This window comes from Danio rerio, chromosome 13 (assembly GCF_049306965.1).
Source record: "Danio rerio strain Tuebingen ecotype United States chromosome 13, GRCz12tu, whole genome shotgun sequence".
Taxonomy (NCBI): domain Eukaryota; kingdom Metazoa; phylum Chordata; class Actinopteri; order Cypriniformes; family Danionidae; genus Danio; species Danio rerio.
This window is the reverse complement of record NC_133188.1, coordinates 38,113,126-38,132,700: the sequence shown is the minus strand read 5'-3', so window position 1 is coordinate 38,132,700 and position 19,575 is coordinate 38,113,126. Positions and strand designations below refer to the sequence as shown.

The window sequence follows — 19,575 nt, the reverse complement described above, 5'->3', positions numbered from 1 at the left end:
CTACCACCTCAAGCAGTTATCATAGTGACTTCTTGATAACAGCCCATACGGTAGATTAGATGCGAGATGAGAGGCAGACAGTGATATCAGGGCTATTAGATGTTATTTTAGATAGCAGAGATATACTGCTATCTGGCTATTAAATTATACACAGAACAAGTCTCTTATGCTTATGCTTTCAAGGCTGCAGTATAACAAACAAACAAACATGTAAATAGAATATTCTAGAATGTTATTGCTGTAGTTCAATTAAAATGACTTTTTTATAATAAAACTTTTCAGCCACCATTACTTCTGTTATACGTGTTGTATGATTCTTCAGAAATAGTAGAACATAAGCAATGCTTCAGAAAACAGCTTGATATATTCAGCGTAGATTTTTCTTGAAGGCAATAGCTACGTTTCCATCCACCTATTTATGCGTATTTTGGATATTTTTAAAATGCGCATAAAAAACATGTGTTTAATTGAGCAGGATAAACTTTTTATTCCATAAGAAAAGATGCACATAAACTAGAATGGAAACACTTTTACAAAACAAAATCCAATATGTGCATCATGTCATCTTATGCCTTCAAACGCCCCCACAGGTTCAATGTGTCGGCATACTGAGGTGCAAGAAATTTATTCATTCATTCATTTTCTTGTCGGCTTAGTCCTTTTATTAATCTGGGGTCGCCACAGCGGAATAAACCGCCAACTTATCCAGTTTTTATACAGCGGATGCCCTTCCATCCGCAACCCAACTCTGGGAAAGCAAGAAATTTATTAAATAAGGAAGAGATTAACTCAGCTTTTCCTACTGCAGCAAATTCAGTTTTTACTGTTGATATTTGGCGCCAGTTAATCATGATGTGACGAATTTGTTCTCTTTGACTACTTGGAGCAAAACGCTACTTTTATTGCATGTCTTATTTGTGATATTCCAGTTAAGCGCACACATTTAATTTGGATCTTCGGATGGAAACATAGCTAATTTAATAAATGCAAAGTTTAAAAGAGCAACACTTATTTCATATAGAAATTCTGAATTTGATCAGTTATTAATATTATAATAATATAGTAAATATCTGTACAGTCACTTTTCTTTGCTTATGAGTAAATGAACACATTTATAAAATTAAAAACAAATAAAAATGAATAAATACAATCCTACTGAGCCAAACTTTGATCAGAAGTGTAGGTTTATTGCATCCCAATTAAATTTAAATTGAATTTAAATGTCATTTAAAATATTACAATCAATTGTAGTAGGTTTCTGTTGTATGTTTGACAAAATGTATGCTGTATACACATGCTTTAATAAATAAAAATATGTACACAAAACCATGTTTAATATAATTGTAAAATATCTAGTTAGCCCTTTATTCACTGCAATAGATACAAATATTGAACTAACAACTAACAAAAAGTAGTTGTTAATGTTATTTCCAATGTTGAACAATGAATTTTTATATCTGAGTGTTGTATTTGATAACATTAATGCACTTCGAATTATCATGAACAAGAAATTATATTAAAATGTATTATTATTAGTGTTCATTATTAGTTGATGTTGACTAAACATTATTTAATGTTAACAAATGAACCCTTATTTTAAAGCATTACCCAAAGCTGATCTATTGCATGTTTCAATCAATTGATATTTTAATTCCACATTTCATTGCAGGCCTTTTGCCTGTGCAGACCTCTGAAATCATCTGCTCTTATTGCAATAAATGAAGCTGTCAAATCACACATTGCTTGCAGTATAAATAGGGTCTTAAAAACAGTTATTGCATATTAAATCAGTTTCCACTGCAATTAGCAGTACTGCAGTGAAAAACAGTCAGACAGACAGATGCCCTAGTGCTTTTAATAAAACATTCAGGACTGAATCTGGATAAACACTATCGGTGACTAAAGCCCAATAGTCTAGATATGTGCCTGATTGACACCTATCCTCATTTCAAGTTTTTTTTTATTTTATTTTTTATCTTTGAGCTCTTTAAATGACTTTTCCTGCTTATGACTGTGTTTTGAAATTCCTGCAAGAGGTTTCTGTATTGTTTAACAACCCGGATTCCCTCTTTTAAACAGTGCTCATTCACTGGGGACATTTCTAACAGTAGAGGCATTCAAGATTTCAGACTGTCACGTTTTAATTAGTTCACTGTTGGTTTGTACTGAGCTCAAACTGATGCTGTCTCTCTCTTTCTCTCCAGCTTCATTAGGAGATGAAGAGGGACCAATCTGTCTTTCATTTCACAAGCCTGTTTAATCATTCACATTTCTGCAGACAGCCAGAAATAGGTTAATCGTCTTGGGGGATTTTTATTTTCTTTCTGATTGGCGGGACTTTTCCCCCCTCACACGCAATTGCTGTAATAAACTCTGTTGTGATATACGTCTGCATATTCAAATTCAGGGGAAAATGTGTGGCTTCTAATTGCTGTCAAGTCGCCATGTTGTATCACGCCAGAGTTTTTGATAATGTTATTCACGCACAGACACCGAGAGATTTAAACGGCAGAAGATAATTGATTTGAGTTTTCCAGGCAGTTGCTTCACGAATGATTTAGTCAAAACAAAGGTAATTTAATAAGCTTGCAAATAAGCTGTTAAACCATAATATAAACTAAACCAAAGGTATTTAGTGAAATTGGCATAATATGCATCATTTAAAACCAACATCATTAGTGGGTTTAAGCTAGAAACAGTTTAAATGGTGGCAACAATTTTATTCCGCTATATCTTAGGGGCCATTTACACAACACAAATAGGAAACTTTTTTTGCATTTATAGAGTGGTGTAAAGTAACAAATTACAAATAGTAAAACTTCTGTAATTGAGGAGTTTTTCCCAGAAATTGTAATTTACTAAGTAGCTTTAAAAATTTGTACTTTTACTTTTTCTTGAGTGCATTTTTACTGCAGTATCGGTACTTTTACTCTCCTACTCTCCTTCAACCTGATAATTTTCCGTCAGCCTGAACATTGACCCAGAGACTGTTTGAGAAGATGACATGTTTATGTATGATGACCGAAATTATTTTAAACACTGTGCAGATACAAGAAGTCAACATGTTGTCAGATTGAAATTATACCTCAACGTCGTGGGGACGTTGCTTTTTCGGATTTTGGACACTTTCTAACACAACCTAAAATTAACCAAATATCAACATCATTTGACGTCGTTAATGGAGATCGAAATAATGTTGTTCCTAAACACTGGCTAGACATTGAATTTTGGTCACCTGACGTCACAACCTAACCTAATATTAATGTCTTATAATGTTGTGTGCCTGCTGGGCAATAACTAAATGCACTACAGAATGTTACGTTTACACACATCCACAAATTACATGTAAATGCATCAGCTTTTAACAGAGTAATAGTGACTACTCACTACTCTTGAGTACTTTTAAAAGGTTTTTACTCATACACCGAGTAATATTTACAACATATACTTTTACTCTACTTGCACTACATTTTTACACAAGTAATGGCCCTTTTACTTAAGTATGATATTTCAGTACTCTTTCCACCCCTGTATTTACATGATAATGACATTTTGGGGAAGTTTTTTGAAAATTCCACCATTGTCGTGTCCATGTTCAAAGTCTTTGAAAACAATGACATCATGCATAGCACAAGTTGAAGGAGATGTTTGGAATAAAGCACAAACAAAAACACAAACAGCAATGGCGGAATGTGGTAGTGTTGCTGTTGCTCAAGTGAGAATTTACTTCACTTTACACACAACAGAGCAAATTTATAGATACACACCAGTGTACTGGTACTGTTTACTATCAAGGTGACAGCAACAATACTATCCTGGCGTTACTTTAACATATAGATAATGCTACATGCTAACACTACATGCTAAGCTGCAAGCTGTAATAATTTAACTCATTGGAGATTATATTATTTTTCCTGGCCAGAAAAGTTATTTGGTCTTAAATGAATAAACAATTATAGGGTTCGCTCACAGATGAGTAGGGTTGCATTTCTGAAATCTACTGTGCTAATGAACATTTACAAACTGTCACAAACTTGTACATTTGCAACTATACCTCTAGAGCTGTAGTTAGAAGTATAGCTCCTAATTGTGTTCTAATCCCACTTATCCCCCCTATGCACCATTCCTTTCGAATGTTCGAACATTTAAACTTGGAACAATTTAAATAAAATTAAAAAAAAACTTTTGTGCCAATTGTGTTCCCTTCATAGTGCACTTTGACATCATTTATTCCAGTTTGAATGCAGCTCTAACTCGTGACGAAAGCTATACTGTAGGTGACCTTTTATTTTAAAGCAGAATTTGAGCTAAAACATTTTAAAACAACATAATTCAAACAAAAGTTATGGGGATTGTTACTACCCGCTTAGAGTGTCATAGATGTTTTACATTATAACTAATGTGGTTAACACTACATCATTCTTTTCCCTAATGATGCACTGTACTATAGTAGTTCAATCGCGAGTTGCGTCATTGTTTGGGAAACGCCCACCAGATCAGTTGGTTGTAATTTTTATTGTGCTATAGTTACCAGTAAATTTAGTCTAAATATTCATAATTAAATAATAACTTGTTATTAATAATTATTAAAATAAAGTTTTATATAAGCTCAATTTGCTACATGTAATTGAGAGTTTTTTTCAGGTGTGTATGGTTTTTGAAGACGTTGTGTAAACAAAACTTTTTTTAAAACACAAGAGGAAAAACTTTTCTAGCTATATTGTTGTGTAATCGTATCCTTAAAATAAGATGTTGTTGCTGTCCTGTATGAGATAAACATGTGTCAGGACTCAGGAGCAAACTGTCATTGCTTTATTCTTGCCCTTGATGCTTTGTGCCTCCAGCTACTTTGAAATCTACAATGAGCGGGTTCGAGACCTTCTTCCCAGCACAGAAACACAAGGCTGTGAGCTGAGAGTGAGGGAACATCCTAAAGATGGACCATATGTGGATGGTAAATATGAGAACAAAAACAAAACCTTGCATCTCAATATTGGCTGCTTGTTTAAATTAATTAAACAACGTTGCAAGTTTATCTGCAAAATATATGTTGTCCAGCCCTTTCCAGACACCAGGTTCAAAGCTATACTGAGGTTGGCCAGCTGATGCAGGAGGGCAACAAGAGACGTGCCACTGCCAACACAGGCATGAACAATGTCAGCAGCCGTTCCCACGCCATCTTCACCATTCGCTTTATCAAGGTTGCAAGTCCATTTACCCTCCGCTGAATGCCATCTGCCTCTCTGTTTGTACATTTGTGCAGATAGCCATCACAGCTTGAAGTTATCCTCTCCCTGTTTGGAGGATTTTATAATGCATGGGTTGTGTTGCACAATTCTGGAGTGACCTTTGAGTCTAGTTAGTGTGTATAAGCACGGCTATGTTTGAAATGGGTTTACTTTTTGTTACACAATAGATACTATATTAAAAGAACTAGGCAGCATTACACCATATCAATTTTTCATGGCATCTATTTATCTTATTTGATGCACGATTTTTATGTAAATTGTATAAAATGTTAGAATTTCTGTGTATTGAGTTTTTTATTTCCAATTTGTGAACGGCTTGTAATGGAACTTCAAAAGAAGTCTTCTTATATTGTCAGTGAAGGACTGTAGGCTGATTTTCATTTGAAGGATTAATTTAAAAAGGGCTCTTTTTCTTTTTTGACACGTTTAATAAATGCTTGGATGTTTAGAACTGGATCTGGATGTTGGTTAACACAGTATGTTATATTTATATCATATTCATTTTTTATTAAAACACATATCTTGCTCAATCTCTTATACACTTAATGTGTACAACAGTGTACAAACTCTTATAAGTGAGTTACTGGCTGTAATTCACTTAACGACCACTAGTCAGTCGCTGTCAACCAATAACAACTATAACCCTTTTAAAACCATTTTAACATTTGTAGTATTACAAAATATGATTAATATGATTCCAGTTTATCCATATCAAAAAAAGTTAAGTATGCTGCTTCAAACACAGACTTTTTAAATAGTTTGCATCTTTTAAATTATATATTTTTTGTTATGAGTTAATTTTCCTTCCACACATGCTGTTTATAATTTGGTAAATGCTTCTCATCTTATTAATTCATAATCATTTCATAAACGTTAGGGTAAGTGTAATGTAGTATTTAAAAACCTTCTGTATTTTTAATGAGACATTTCTGATCCTATCATTTATACCTAAATATATTCTTACAGGCCATGTTTGATGGAGAGTTACCAAGTGAGACGGTGAGTAAAGTGCACCTGGTCGACCTGGCGGGAAGTGAAAGAGCTGATGCCACACAGACTACTGGCATCAGGTTGAAGGAGGGTGCCAACATCAACAGATCTTTAGTTACTCTGGGCATCGTCATCTCCACTTTAGGTGAGCCAGCAGCTTTTATATATTAATAAATATCTAATATACATTAAGCTATGCAAAAATCAAAATCGATTTAATCGGTCGCTAATAACATTTAAATAATTATTCTGTGATAATGACAGATGTTTGCTTAGCTGCTTAATAAACTACCTCCCTCTGTAGTGAAAATCCCACAAATAATAACATTGTTTTACTCCAAACTCATATCATAACTTCTGTCGAGTATTTCAAATACTGTAAATTCTTCTGTGAGATGATTTTGTAGTTGTGTGTTTGATTAGTCGCTCTCAATCAATGAAAGCAGTTAAAAATTCTGTTTATTCGGCAACTGCTTTTGGATTTCCTTATTTTTTTTTCATTTAGGTTGCGATTTCAATTCGATTATTCAACAGAGGCTCATTCTGAAAACGTAACACTATATACATTGCTGGAGAGCGGCAAATAAGTCCTAGGAGCTGTTTTTTCTTGCAGATTTTTTGCGTGAATCTCCCAGAGGCCGCTGTCTATGCTTTTTGAGATCTCAAATGTCTTTCGCGAGAGCCATTCGGGCCTGATGTTCTCACACAAATCCACCAAAGGCTGCTGTCGACTGACTGACTGAATGACTAACTGATTGACTGACTCACCCTCCTTCTTTCCTAAACCCAATCAATAGTGTTTTGAAAAGCCCTGAATGATGTGCACACGCACTTCCCTAAACCCAACCGACAATCAAAAGCAATCCACAAAAAGAAAAGCCCTTGCCTGATTTTTACCATGTTTTCATATTTTACCACATTTTCACCCTGTTATTTACTTCATTATTTTTTTTTTTGGCTTCTGTTTTTGTATTATCCGCTTTCTGGAACTGCACTGGATCCCCATCGTTGTGGCCTCTCTGTGTCTTAAGTCTGCCGATGTACATGGTTGTCTACGGGACAACCTGGTAACATTGGAAAAGTCGTTCGTAATCGGTCAGCTGCTAGTGCGAAAAGTAACAGCATTATTCCGCCCCATAGCAATCATTTTAAAGACTAAATGCAGCCATACATACTTTTGGTTACATAATTCGCAATCTCCAGAAATGTTTATTGGGGGACATTTTCAGAATGTTGCCATTAATTGGCCAGCCATATTATGAGGATATCTAGTAGTTGTTCTTTGTCATTTCTGTTGTTTCAGCTGATCTGTCTGTCAGTGGTGGAATAAAAAGAAAGCAAAGCTTTGTTCCATATAGAGACTCTGTGCTTACCTGGCTTCTAAAGGACAGTCTTGGTGGGAACTCCAAAACCATCATGATAGCCAGTATGTCAGAGGTCACACATATCACTGTGTTTTCTCCATAAAACATAGGATAATTTGCAAAAAAGGCACAAAATTTGAATTGAAATGTATGTGTGTGTGTGTGTGTTTTATTTTTATGAAAACTAACGTTTAGGATTATTTCAACTTGGCTTTATGGTTATATTCCTTTGCAAGAATATTTTATATGTTATGTCATTATTATGTATTATGTTTTTTACTTATAAGGTATCCATTATTCATTCTCTTTCTGTTTCTTTTTTTGTCACTTCAGCCATCTCACCTGCTGATGTGAACTACAGTGAAACTCTGAACACGCTTCGATATGCTAGCCGGGCCAAGAACATTTTAAACAAACCCACCGTGAATGAGGACAGTAATGTAAAGATTATTAGAGAGCTGCAAGCTGAGATTGCCCGTCTGAAAGCTCTGCTGTCTGCGGGAAATCAGGTGATTTAACTTTGACTTCATCCTTGTCAGACATCACGGCCTGAATTTCAATTTGCATATTATCATCATGTGCATAGGAGGATTGCCTTGTAAAAATAAAAAGATCACAGATGAGATCTCTTTAATATCATTGTTTCGTTTAGACAGCAGTGAGATGGACATGGAGTTTGTAGCCTCTTATATTTCACTTTTGTGTTTAGGATTTAAAGTATGTGTACTATGTCTCTTCAGGTTCCAAAAAAAGAGACTTAAATAGTGATTAAAAGTAAGATTTGTTTGGGTGGACAGTCATTCATAAAGAAAGGGATTTCAGTACGAGGCCTTTAAATGACATGTCTAAGTCTCCTGAGAAAGGAAAAAAAAACATTGAGCAATGCATTTTTCCTTGAGAAGGGCCGGTATCTCATAAATGATAATGTGTAGAAAAAATCATAATAAAACAGTGTTTTTCACCATTTTGGACTTGAGGGTTTACTGTCCAAAACAATAATAAAATACAGATCAGCTAAAATATTTTTAGTATTTCTGCTGTAGTTATGGCAAAGCTATTTTATCTGTTTTTGTATTGACAGAATGTCTGGATGCCCTTTGTTGTACCTGAAGTTTCCAGAATTATACAGTAACTAGTCTTTCAAGGGAAATCACAATAAATAGCATTTTAATGAAAAATTGATTACTTAAATATATTCAGAATAAGTTCTTATTTATATATATATAACAAAAGAAGTGGAACAATAAGTGTGATGTCATATTTTTCAAAGCCTCTCATTCTAAGCCCACAAATTATGGAATGGTCTTCCTCCTAATATCTGAAATGCACTAACTTTGGATCACTTTAAAAAGTTGATTAAGACACATTTGTTTAAGCCTTTTTTAAATTGATGGTTTGTTTTGTACTGTTTTTGTATTTTGGGCTTTTTTACTTTACTTTTTTATGTGTTTGGTAACTTCTATTGTAGTGCTTTGGGTTTATGAAAAGTGCATTACAAATAAAATGCATTTTTGTTATTATTATGATTTAACTTTGTGTCAGTATTTGACATACTATCATAATACCAGTATATACAGGGTGCGAATTATACATTGAAAATCGAGAGGGTCCAGTTTTTTGGTTATATTTAGTAAGATGCCTCAGTGAACCAAATTTAATTAAATTACATCTAATTTATTAATCAAACCTGTTATGTTTTCAGCATTTTGAGGGATATCGTGTGGTTCTCAAAAACATTTGTTATATTAAATAAACAGTGACCGGTTTGCTTTCCTCCACCTAGTAATGTATGACCATAAAAAGCTGCACAAAGTTTTATTTTACTGTTTAACTTCCATGTGTGAGAAAGTGTATAATAAAATACCAGCTATGCATCTAATTTTACAGACACCTGCAAACGCCTTTTTTAAAAAAGAAACATGTTTTGTGAATACTGCGCTGTCTGTCGGAGCTCTATATTTGCTGGTTTTGAAACAATGAATTCAAGAGTTCACACTTAGATATTGTTTAAGAACTGTTAGCAAGTTATCAGGTTTGGCATGCTGTCTCGGGAGAGAACCCTGACCTCCGAGATAGTTGAGCCCAGGGTTCCCGCCTGGTCCATAAAGCTTGTGAGGGGAGTACGAGATCAGGTGATTCTCGAGAGCTCCCCGTGGTAAAGGAGGAAAGGAGGAGAAGAGGTAATTGGGGGGGTTCCTTCGGAAAACGAAGTTAAAGGAGTAGTTCTAACTAGGCTACTTATAGTGAGTTTGGATCAATCTGATTGGCTAGCTAATGCGTGTAGATGAGTGGCCAGCTGCAGTCAATCATATCACATACTCCTCTCGAATTTAGTTTGTGAAACTTCCCTTAATATTTTTGGTGCACACATGCATTCACAATTGTATAAACCATTATAGGGGTGGTCAAATGTAAAATGAAGTTATATATTATTTTAATTATTAATATTGTTTGAGATACAGATCAGAGCAAACTCTTAACTATTTAAGGGCAGACCCCCATACATCTTGTTTTGATCTCCTTCAGGGGGGATAAAGCATTAATTAGGGAGGTCAGACCCCCCCAAACCCCCCTGTAATTTGCACCCTGAGTATATACACAGACAGACCTGCCTACTTATAAGATTTCTAACCTTTCTTTTGTTTCTCAGTAATCACATAACTGAAATGCTTCAGTACTTCTTCTTTCAGATGCCATCATTTGAGCAGCCTTCAGGGTCGAGTGTGGAGGAGAGGCTTCATCAGGATGAAGCCAGAGTAAGTGTCTCCATTTCTCTGCATACCCTCAGACAGCTCTAGCAGATTTTCTGATGATTAAAAGTTGGTTGAAACTGAGCATAACAGCAGATCACTCCATGATTCATCCACTGCTCAAGGCTGTTTAAGTATGATGCACGCTGATTTAGGGAGATAATTAAAGCCTTTGCTCTAGAGGAGGTCAGCAACAGTACTGCTGTTTTTATTTGTTGTTCTGCATTGTTATTTTTATATGTTTTAGTGTTCCTGTTAGGTTTGCATGTAAATATACAAGAGTCACAATGGGGATTTTAGACAGCACTGTTGTTTTCTGTCACATTATTGTTATGAAGAAGCTCTCATGCTTACAATTACACAAGCATTTCATATTTACATTCAATAGTATTATTCCTCTTATAATTATTTTATCTGTACTAGCTTTTATGGAAGTCTCTCTTTCTTTTTCAGGTTCAAGAGCTGACAAAACAGTGGGCCAGTCGTTGGAAAGAAATCCAGACTATTCTTGGGGTTAGTAACTTGCATGCACTAATAATATAGCTTTTCTTTTTACTTTCATACATGACACTTTATTTTACCGCTTTTTCCTAAAATTTGTACCCCAGTAGGGCCCAATTCCATTTTTTTTTACCCCTTCCCCTACCCCTTTCCATTGGTCCTTGAAACATGGTGTGAAGGGGGCTTCAAAATTGACCCCTAAGGGCGTACTTACACTATGTACAGTTGCCGTGAACCTTGCCAAAGCACGCTTGTCCTCGCTCCCGTCTCCTCTGACAGCCCGCACTGACATTACATTCAGGCCTGGGCACGCTTACGTCATCGATGATGCACTGTTTAGTAGAGAATCGCTTTCGCTTAGCACAGTAGAGATTTCTTTAGTTATATTGTTTTAGTCGTTTGGGATGCAGTGACACGCAGTGAAATATTTCGCCGAACAGATCAGCCCCTGCTGACGCTCATAAACAATTATAAATTCCTCGTACTGCAGGAATTAGGAGGTTAGCTGAAGGTGCAGCGGTGGTGCAGTGAGGGGTTTGTGCCTTTAATAATTTGTGACAGTTTGCGTACATTAAATAGTAAAAATGATTCAAATCCATATGAAACACTCCTGTAAAAGTCACGTTTCGTCTTCAGTTTCGGGCTCAGGCGTGCTACAAGCGTTCCGCAGCAAAGCCCAAGTGAACCGTGCTCTGGCACACCTCTTTCAACCAAGCCAGGGCCAGCCAAGTGAACCGTGCCTGAACCCGAATCAGAGCACTCACACTTCTCAAACGATCCAGGAAACGGGCCTGGGCACGGTTTGGATAGCATAGTGTGAGTAGACCCTAAGACATGGGACAGAACTACAACACCCGTACACGTCATCAAATGCCTTTTCAGCAAATCACAGAAGGCAATGATATCATGTTATCATAATGATATAATGTGGCAAAAAGCTCATAACTGCACTGTGTATTTACACTCTCGTCAAATTCATCTATGTACACAAACATCATTAACATAAGGTAATTCCCTGCCACTAGACTTTTTGGATAGGGTATATTCGAGTGTCAGATGTGAAAGTATGTTGTGGGACTAATAAACTGGAGTTATTATTTGGAATTATAGATAGGGAAATTTAGCTGGGTTTTTTACTGTTGTTGTTGTTGTTGTTTTTTTTTGAAGCAAAATAGTAAAACACAAACACTGTTACAAATGTATTAAAACATGTTTGTTTTTTTTTGTAAAAATTCTTAATAATAATGACAAAAATATACTAATTTGAGCATTTCCTGACTCACATATGCAGCCATGTTGCGTTATCTTCGTACCACTTGGTTTCTAGTGTGGTCCTGAAGGTTTCAAGGGCTATATAGCCTAATTGGGACATTGGGGCTAAGGGGTAGAATTGGGGTGTGGGCCTAAGTGTAGTCATACTAATAAATAGAAATAGTCAAAAATCTAAATGACCAAGATGACTAATCATATTAAAGATGGCAGAACTTATTAGAAGCTACATATTAATTCCAGTGTAATGCTTCAGTTTTCAGCAGTGTAATGGTGTGAGGTAAGATTTATATTTATATTTAAATGTAAAATATCAGATAACTGTTGACCAGCCATAATACACAGTAATGCACATTACAGGATACTTTGAATTAGAAATATTTTATGAATCATTTTAGTCAATCTATGTAATCCATAACTGAATGTAATGAGAGTAGAAAGAACATATTATAATTATGTTTTTTGTTTATGACTATTTTTATTATTTTATTTTATTATCATTATTATTATTTTTGCTCATATTATTATTAAATAAAGAAATTACATAATAAATAAAATAGGCGGTTCATTCCGCTGTGGCGACCCCAGATTAATAAAGAAGCTAAGCTAAAAAAAAATTAAAGAATGAATTAAATGAAAGAAATACTACACTGTTTCAACAAAACATTGGTCTCTCTTCAATATTCAAGACATTTTTACAGCCTTGAGTGCAGGGGTTGATAAGATTATTCACTCAAAGATAAAAATGTTCATTGTTTGCTCGCCCTTATGTTGTTCCAAACCTGAACGTGGCAGTTTTTATTGCATATAACCCATAAGATGTACCATCTAACTTCATTCCAAATGAAAAACAGGTGTTATCATTTGATATAACTCAGCTCTCGCAGCCTGTGTGCTTCTTTCCCAGAATCCCCTGTGGTTGCAAGAGCACAGCATTGATTCTGCCTCTATAACTAATTTGTTCATCCACGCTGATCTGAGAAAGATTGCTGTGAGTCCAGTCTGCTCTTCTCTGAACAGCCCCCTTCTGTGTCAACTGTGGCAGTCAGTGAAGTAGTCTACTTGTGAGGTGGAAAAACAATATCACTTTAGTTCTGTGCATCAGCGTGGCTCCGTCTGCAGCTAAATAGAGAGGAAGACATTGCTGGTTGGTCACCTAAATAGCCTCTTGCTAAGCCACATGCACACATATTGATTCCTATTTCCTGATAGCAGTTTTCTGCTAATAATTTTGTCCTTAGCTGTGCAATGAAGTGGATTGAGTGTTATTTATGGGTTAAGAACATTGTCTATTTAACAGCTACATATCCACAGCTACCGACTGTATACAGATACATGTACTCTGGCATGTGAATTTTTTTACATGAAGCTATTTGACCAATAGTAGATAAAACGTAAACAGAATCATTCACTCTATAGTGATTTTGAGTCTTAATTTGCCCATAACTTTTTCTATTTCAGCTAGCAGAGTGATTTTTGGTGACAAATATTATTTTGACACATATTTTGAGAAAATGCTTTGAATTAAAAAAACTCAACAATACACTCTAGGCAAATTTACTACCCTTTTGTTATGTTCAGGATGAAAACATCCACTGAATTAAACTGCTGTAATAATGCATCAGCTAAATGTTTTTTTTTTCTTTTCATAAATCTCCTTATCCACCTCAGTCCAGACCAAAACTACTAAATTACTTGAAATTTTAAATTACTGAAAAAAGCACACAAAATGATGTATTTTCAATATAAGAAGTAATTGTTGACTGAATTTTTTTTACCTTTTATCAAAGTCTTGGACATGTGAAACAACATTGGCTTTGATGCAGTGTTTTTGATTGATTTAAATTTTTTCTCCCTAAAGCCCTGTTACACTAGATTTCAGACACGATTTTGTCATCTGAGACAAATTTCTCAGATCCTTACAGATTGTTTACGTTTGCTGAGAAGAATTATTTTAGAATGCGGGATGAGAAAGCGTCAAGGGTGGATGACATCAAACTTCAGGCGCGTCTTCATTGTTGTTTAGTCTGACTTTATGACAGCTGAGATCTTACAGTGTGGCATGGGAGCCATGCTTGTGCAGTCTGACATGCTACAATCGTTTAGGATTACATAAAAAAAATCGCACAGTTTGAGCAGGCCTTAATTTACTTATAACCACATTAATTTAATTACATTTTTTTTATTACAAAACCATTAAACCATGCTATTATTTTTAGATTGTTGGTGGTTTTCCCTGTTGAGATTAGGTAAAAATGTTAATTTGTACTGTTGATCATCAGTTGGCACCCTTAACCCTTTAGATAGGCTTGTGCAAAAAAAGTTTCTGGATTTTAGATGGAGTATACAGCAAATAAAAGTGTGTGTATTTGTGTCTGTGAGTGTATGACAGTGTGACAGTGACACTTGCTCACTTACTTTGATATATCTGAGAAGATCAAAATATGCATCTCAGCTCTCAGAACTACACGGAGTAAATAAAAACAAAGACAATGTGCAACAATGCCTCAAACCAATGTTGTAACTAATCGTTCATGTCTAAGACTCTGATAAAAGGTAAAAAAAATCCAGTCCACGATTACTATTTATATTGAAAATACCTCATTTTGTGTGTGTTTTTTTTTTTCAACAAATCAGTGACATCATTTGTAAACTTGCCAATTAAATAGCTCAAATTCTGTATTTAAAAAAAAAATGTTCAGTAGTTTTTATCAGGACTGAGATTTACAGATTTATGCAAAAAAAAAAAAAGAAAAAAAATGTGAAAAAAAAAATTATCTGATGTAATTTTTATAGCAGTTAAATTAGTGGATTTTTTCAACATGAACATAACAAAAGAGTGGTAAATTTAAACAGTGCACTAGGGTTAAATGTGTCATTGTTGCAATATATTGTAGTAGATAACATATAATAAAAGTACAAATATGGCAGAATATGTTGAAAGCTTCTATCTCAACCATCTCATGTTTTCAGCAAGCTTTTTTTTTTCTTGTTCTTACGCCTGTTCAAAAAGATGAAGTGAAACAACAGAGCTCTCCTTTAAATGTAGAGTTTACTCTAAACAAAATAACCTTTTTCTTTCATTTGTTATACAAAATCTTTCTGGAAAAATTAGTGAGTTTAGTGCAATCTTCAATTTAGTAAAGACTTACGTAAGCTGATTTTGAACTCCTGATCAGATTTTTCTTTCGTAAAACATTGTTATGTGATGTTATGCTGTGTTTGGAGAAGGTTTAATGGTTTGGTCCCCATGTGGAGTCATTACTGCTGTGCCCTTGAACAAGGCACTTAACCCCAGGTTGCTCAAATGAGACTGTCCTGTAATAAATTCATATCCCTGTTCTATGTCAAAACTTGTGAAAACGCAACAGGCTTTGGTTGAGTAGCAATATATAACTGGAGGATACTTCCATGATGCCTAATGTTAGATTTCCCACCAACAGGTGGCAGTGTTGCACTGAAGAAGCGCAGATGTTTTGCAGCATTTTTAGCCTCTGGCTGCATGTGTGTGTGTGATGCTGTGCTGTGGAGCAGCCTGTGGTGTTGTAAATGGAGGTTTTCAGACTGTAGCTGGAGTCTGGGGGTCAATTTCAGGCCACAAGCTGGAACTGTCAGAATACACAGCATAAGCTCATTGGTATGAGAGACTATTACCTCTGTCTTGCTCCTCTGTGTATGTGTGTGTGTGAAAGCGGATAGGGAGACAGGAAAGAGTCTGTGATGGAAAAAAAAGGAGAGTGAGGGAGCAAAAGCATCACCTCTCTCGCTGTCTCATTTACACACATACACACCCAAATCTTTGAAGCGGAGAGCAAAACAGAGATGGCAGATGGTCACGCATACTCTCTGAGCTTTTAGCTGCTCATCTGCTCCAGTCCGGGCAGCAAGACACAAGCCACAAAGGGGCCAAATAGCCCAGACCTCTGTTTAGCTATTACTCACTTCCCGCCATGCCAGCTTGCCAACTGCTTCTCTGACCATCCCGCTTTTAGCCAATGGAAATCAGCACGTGTTGGGGGAGACAGAAAGTTGAAGAACTATCCAGGGACCAATTTGTCGTCAGCTTCTGTAATTTTCTCCTCTGTCCTCGCCAAGCCACCTAACAGCACGGGGACGAGCCGTTGATGCATCAGCTGAATTTAATTGCAGATAATCACTTCAAATAGCACTTCGCCGGGGCTGTTTTCTCAAGTCCCACCATAATGAGCGTGTTCGCTTCTCAACTGCTTATTCTTCGCCACCTTTTTCAAGTGCTTTGGCGTCTCCATTTTTTTTTTTTTTTTGAGGGAAAAGTGTTGTAGCGAGAAAGAGTCAGCCTACAAAAACAAGAACAAAGGCACAAATCTCAAAGCTCCCCTTTTTTTGTTCTGCCTTTGAGCTTGACTGAGAAACACAAGATTTAACAATGCTACGTGATTTTTGTAAACACCAAAAGGCAGAAAATTAATGTTTTTACATAGTTTTTTTTCATCAATGGCAAGGGATTGCATATTAAGCATCTGTTGTCTTGTGTAATTATTGCATCATGTTGCTGGCTGACAATCAGTTGTAAATGAAAAATACAATATGAAGTATCAAGTTCAAACTGAATATCCATTCAGAAAGTGCTATGCGAGTGGTTTGAATGTTTTTATGTGGTTGATTGGTACATGATTAAGACTTAAGACCTTAGTACAAACAATTCCCAGAGAAGCTACAATCTACACATTTTGAGCCCAAATTTGGGTAAAGTATGGACAAACCTAACCACTGGGTTAATATTTTAAATAATAATAATAATAATAAATATTAGGTTTAAATTGTCTATATCATGGCCAAATTTGGGTTTAAACAACCTGTATATTTTAGACTGCATGTACCATAGTACTTAAAGGAAGGGTTAGCAATCATGGTGATGCTTAGCCAAAATGATATCATTTTACAGCGTATATGTTTCTAATGCTTCAGAGCATGTTTTCATTCTTTCATTTTGATTGACTTCAATGTCTTCTGAGGTGAAAAGGTTGAACCAAAAGATGGCACTGTAGCACTTTGATGATTCATGCTCCTCCACATGGATTTGAAGCAATGGAATAAACAAAGAAAAGTCTACCCATGGTTTATATTTAATTTTCAAGCTATTTAGATTACTATGTCATCCAGCCACCATAAAAACGGCTTTAATGATGTTGAAGTCAACATGTGGCAGAGTGAAGGGAGGGGGTCTGTGCAGCGGATGATTAAAATGGTGAAGAAGTATTAGCTGAGGCTGTGTGTGCCATGCATTGTGGTTTCTCTTCCTCAATCACCCTAATGTCCACAACCCAATGTGTGTATATGCACAGTTGGAGCGACGGCCATACATAATGTCTAAATGTATGTTTTTAAAAGGATTGCTTGGAGATTCTTCCATGTAATAAGGATTGTTTCTCTGGGGAAAAAAAATAATAATTCTGTGGATTTGTGGGAGTTTTCATGTTTTTCTTGGTGGATAGGTGTGCTAATATACAGTAGTCTGACAACTATTTATTTAAAAAGAGGCCTTTAGAAACCTAAGCTTAAAATGAACACAAATTCACATGAAAATGATATATAAGATACAAGGCCCTGTTTTCAGTTGAAAGAAATTATTATTATTCATGGTTGTATTTCATTATTATTATTATTTATTGTTGTATTGTATTTTATTGTATTTTTGGTTAATGGGATTATAAACAATGGAGACGTACTCATTTTCTTTTTACAATTCTGAGCACTTTCCTGTTTCCAAGGGGATTGTCTATAGGCCAAAAAACAGCAAATCCATTTGCGCCAGTTTGGACTCATGGGTTTGTGGGTCTATAAAGGAGGTGTGTTAAGACGCATTATTGGCATGCTGCTATTTGAAACTGAAACTTTTTTCAGTTTATTTGACAATTAGCATTTGTATAGTAATATTATTATTATTATTATTATTATTATTATTATTATTATTATTATTATTATTATTTAATGATTATTATTAAATGAGTATTATTTATTATATGGATATTTTTTATCTGTTTTCATAAAAGCAAGTTTAGATTTGTCCACCTGTAAGGTTTTGGAGATGAATGCATCACTATATGGGACATAAGATAAAGACGTGTTTAGATATAACTCTGTTTTTTGACTACACTTCATTATTATTGTTCATTTATTAATTTGCTGGGAATTAGAAATTAATTTGGAAATATTTTTTAACAAATCTTTGCGCAAACAAAGTTAAATATGTAGGCTAATGATGTCTTCAGTGGAGTGCAAATACACCATTTCCTTACTCCAAAAAAGTAAAAGAGTAAAGAATAAAAGTAAAGTAAAGAAAAAGTAAAGAAGCCGGAAGGAAGCTTGTTTTTTAGGAGGAAGCTTGTTCTTTATCTTTGCACTGCAGATGGTCTGTTTAACTGTTTTCTCGCAAGTGAAGCATTCAGTTTTTCCACTTACAATTTCCGCCATGTAAATAGCAAATGTGCCATGGCGTGACACAACTGACTTTTAAAGGAATAGGAGATGGGACTCTGATTTGTTTAATGCACGTTATGCTCAAAACACACCAATAACTCATTAAGAGAATAAGCACAACCCTGTTAGACCATGCGCCGGGGCGCAGAGTGCATTTTTCCTCTGCTTTTGCGCCATGCGCTTCAGAATAAAATAGAGCCCTAACATTTTTTTATAGTCTAATACTGCCAAATTAGCTTGTGCAGTTTACAAAAAAAAAAAAAAAATAATTCAAAGACAGTAAAAAATTATCCCAAATTTTATTATCCTTCTTATACTACAGCTACCAAAACTGCAAAAAAAGAGAGAGATTTTGTTCAGATGTTTTATTTTAAAAAGTTTTTTTCTATTAAAATGTTTTAGGACAATTTTCTTTACACATTTTTAATGCGTAGAGAGAGTGATTGAACGTGTGAAATAGAGCCTTGACTAATAGCAGCATTATCAAAAAAATACTGGCATAGAAGAAAGCAAATCATAACTTACAAATTTGGAACAACATAAGTGTAAGTGATGTATTATTAATTGCTTGGTCTCTCTAAATCAATTCCAAATACAATACACGTAGGTCCAGTTTTATATAACTGTCTGTGTTGTCTTTACAAAATGACTTTAATCCTCTAAAGCTCTCAGTCAATATAATGGTTTTTCATGTTGATAGTGACCCTGAGCAAGGAGTACAAAGCAGAAAGCAAAGCTGGCAGGCCTGTCTCAAGTGAGCACAAGACCTCTGCACACATGCCAGTGGCTGATGAAGTGTTTCAAAGCATGTTGCTGTGTAACACATCAAATGGATACAAAAGTTGGCTGATTAGAAAACTTTTTTGATTTGGGGTAATATAGTTAAATAAAATTGAAATCATAACGTTTGGTGGTCATAAAATTTGGTGCACCACCATCATTTCATAAAATATCTACTGAGATGAGTTTATTATCAGGGTTGTACGATAGATA

General features: G+C 35.2%; 1 protein-coding gene across 5 annotated transcripts in view; it reads left to right on the top strand.

Moving 5' to 3' along the window:
* Positions 1–19,575, top strand: part of kif16bb (kinesin family member 16Bb) — a 55,843-nt gene that overhangs the window by 4,701 nt on the left and 31,567 nt on the right. For 3 of the 5 annotated variants that reach the window (XR_012388824.1, XM_690332.11, XM_073920154.1), the window contains exons 6-12: positions 4,845–4,954; positions 5,059–5,201; positions 6,216–6,384; positions 7,543–7,665; positions 7,937–8,112; positions 10,294–10,359; positions 10,807–10,866. Coding sequence is in view for 4 of the 5 variants with exons in the window: in XM_690332.11 (XP_695424.6) it covers positions 4,845–4,954; positions 5,059–5,201; positions 6,216–6,384; positions 7,543–7,665; positions 7,937–8,112; positions 10,294–10,359; positions 10,807–10,866 (847 nt within the window). In the remaining variant the exon portion in view is untranslated. The remainder of the gene's footprint in view (positions 1–4,844; positions 4,955–5,058; positions 5,202–6,215; positions 6,385–7,542; positions 7,666–7,936; positions 8,113–10,293; positions 10,360–10,806; positions 10,867–19,575) is intronic. The other 2 variants (XM_068213079.2, XM_073920155.1) reach the window with 1 other exon arrangement.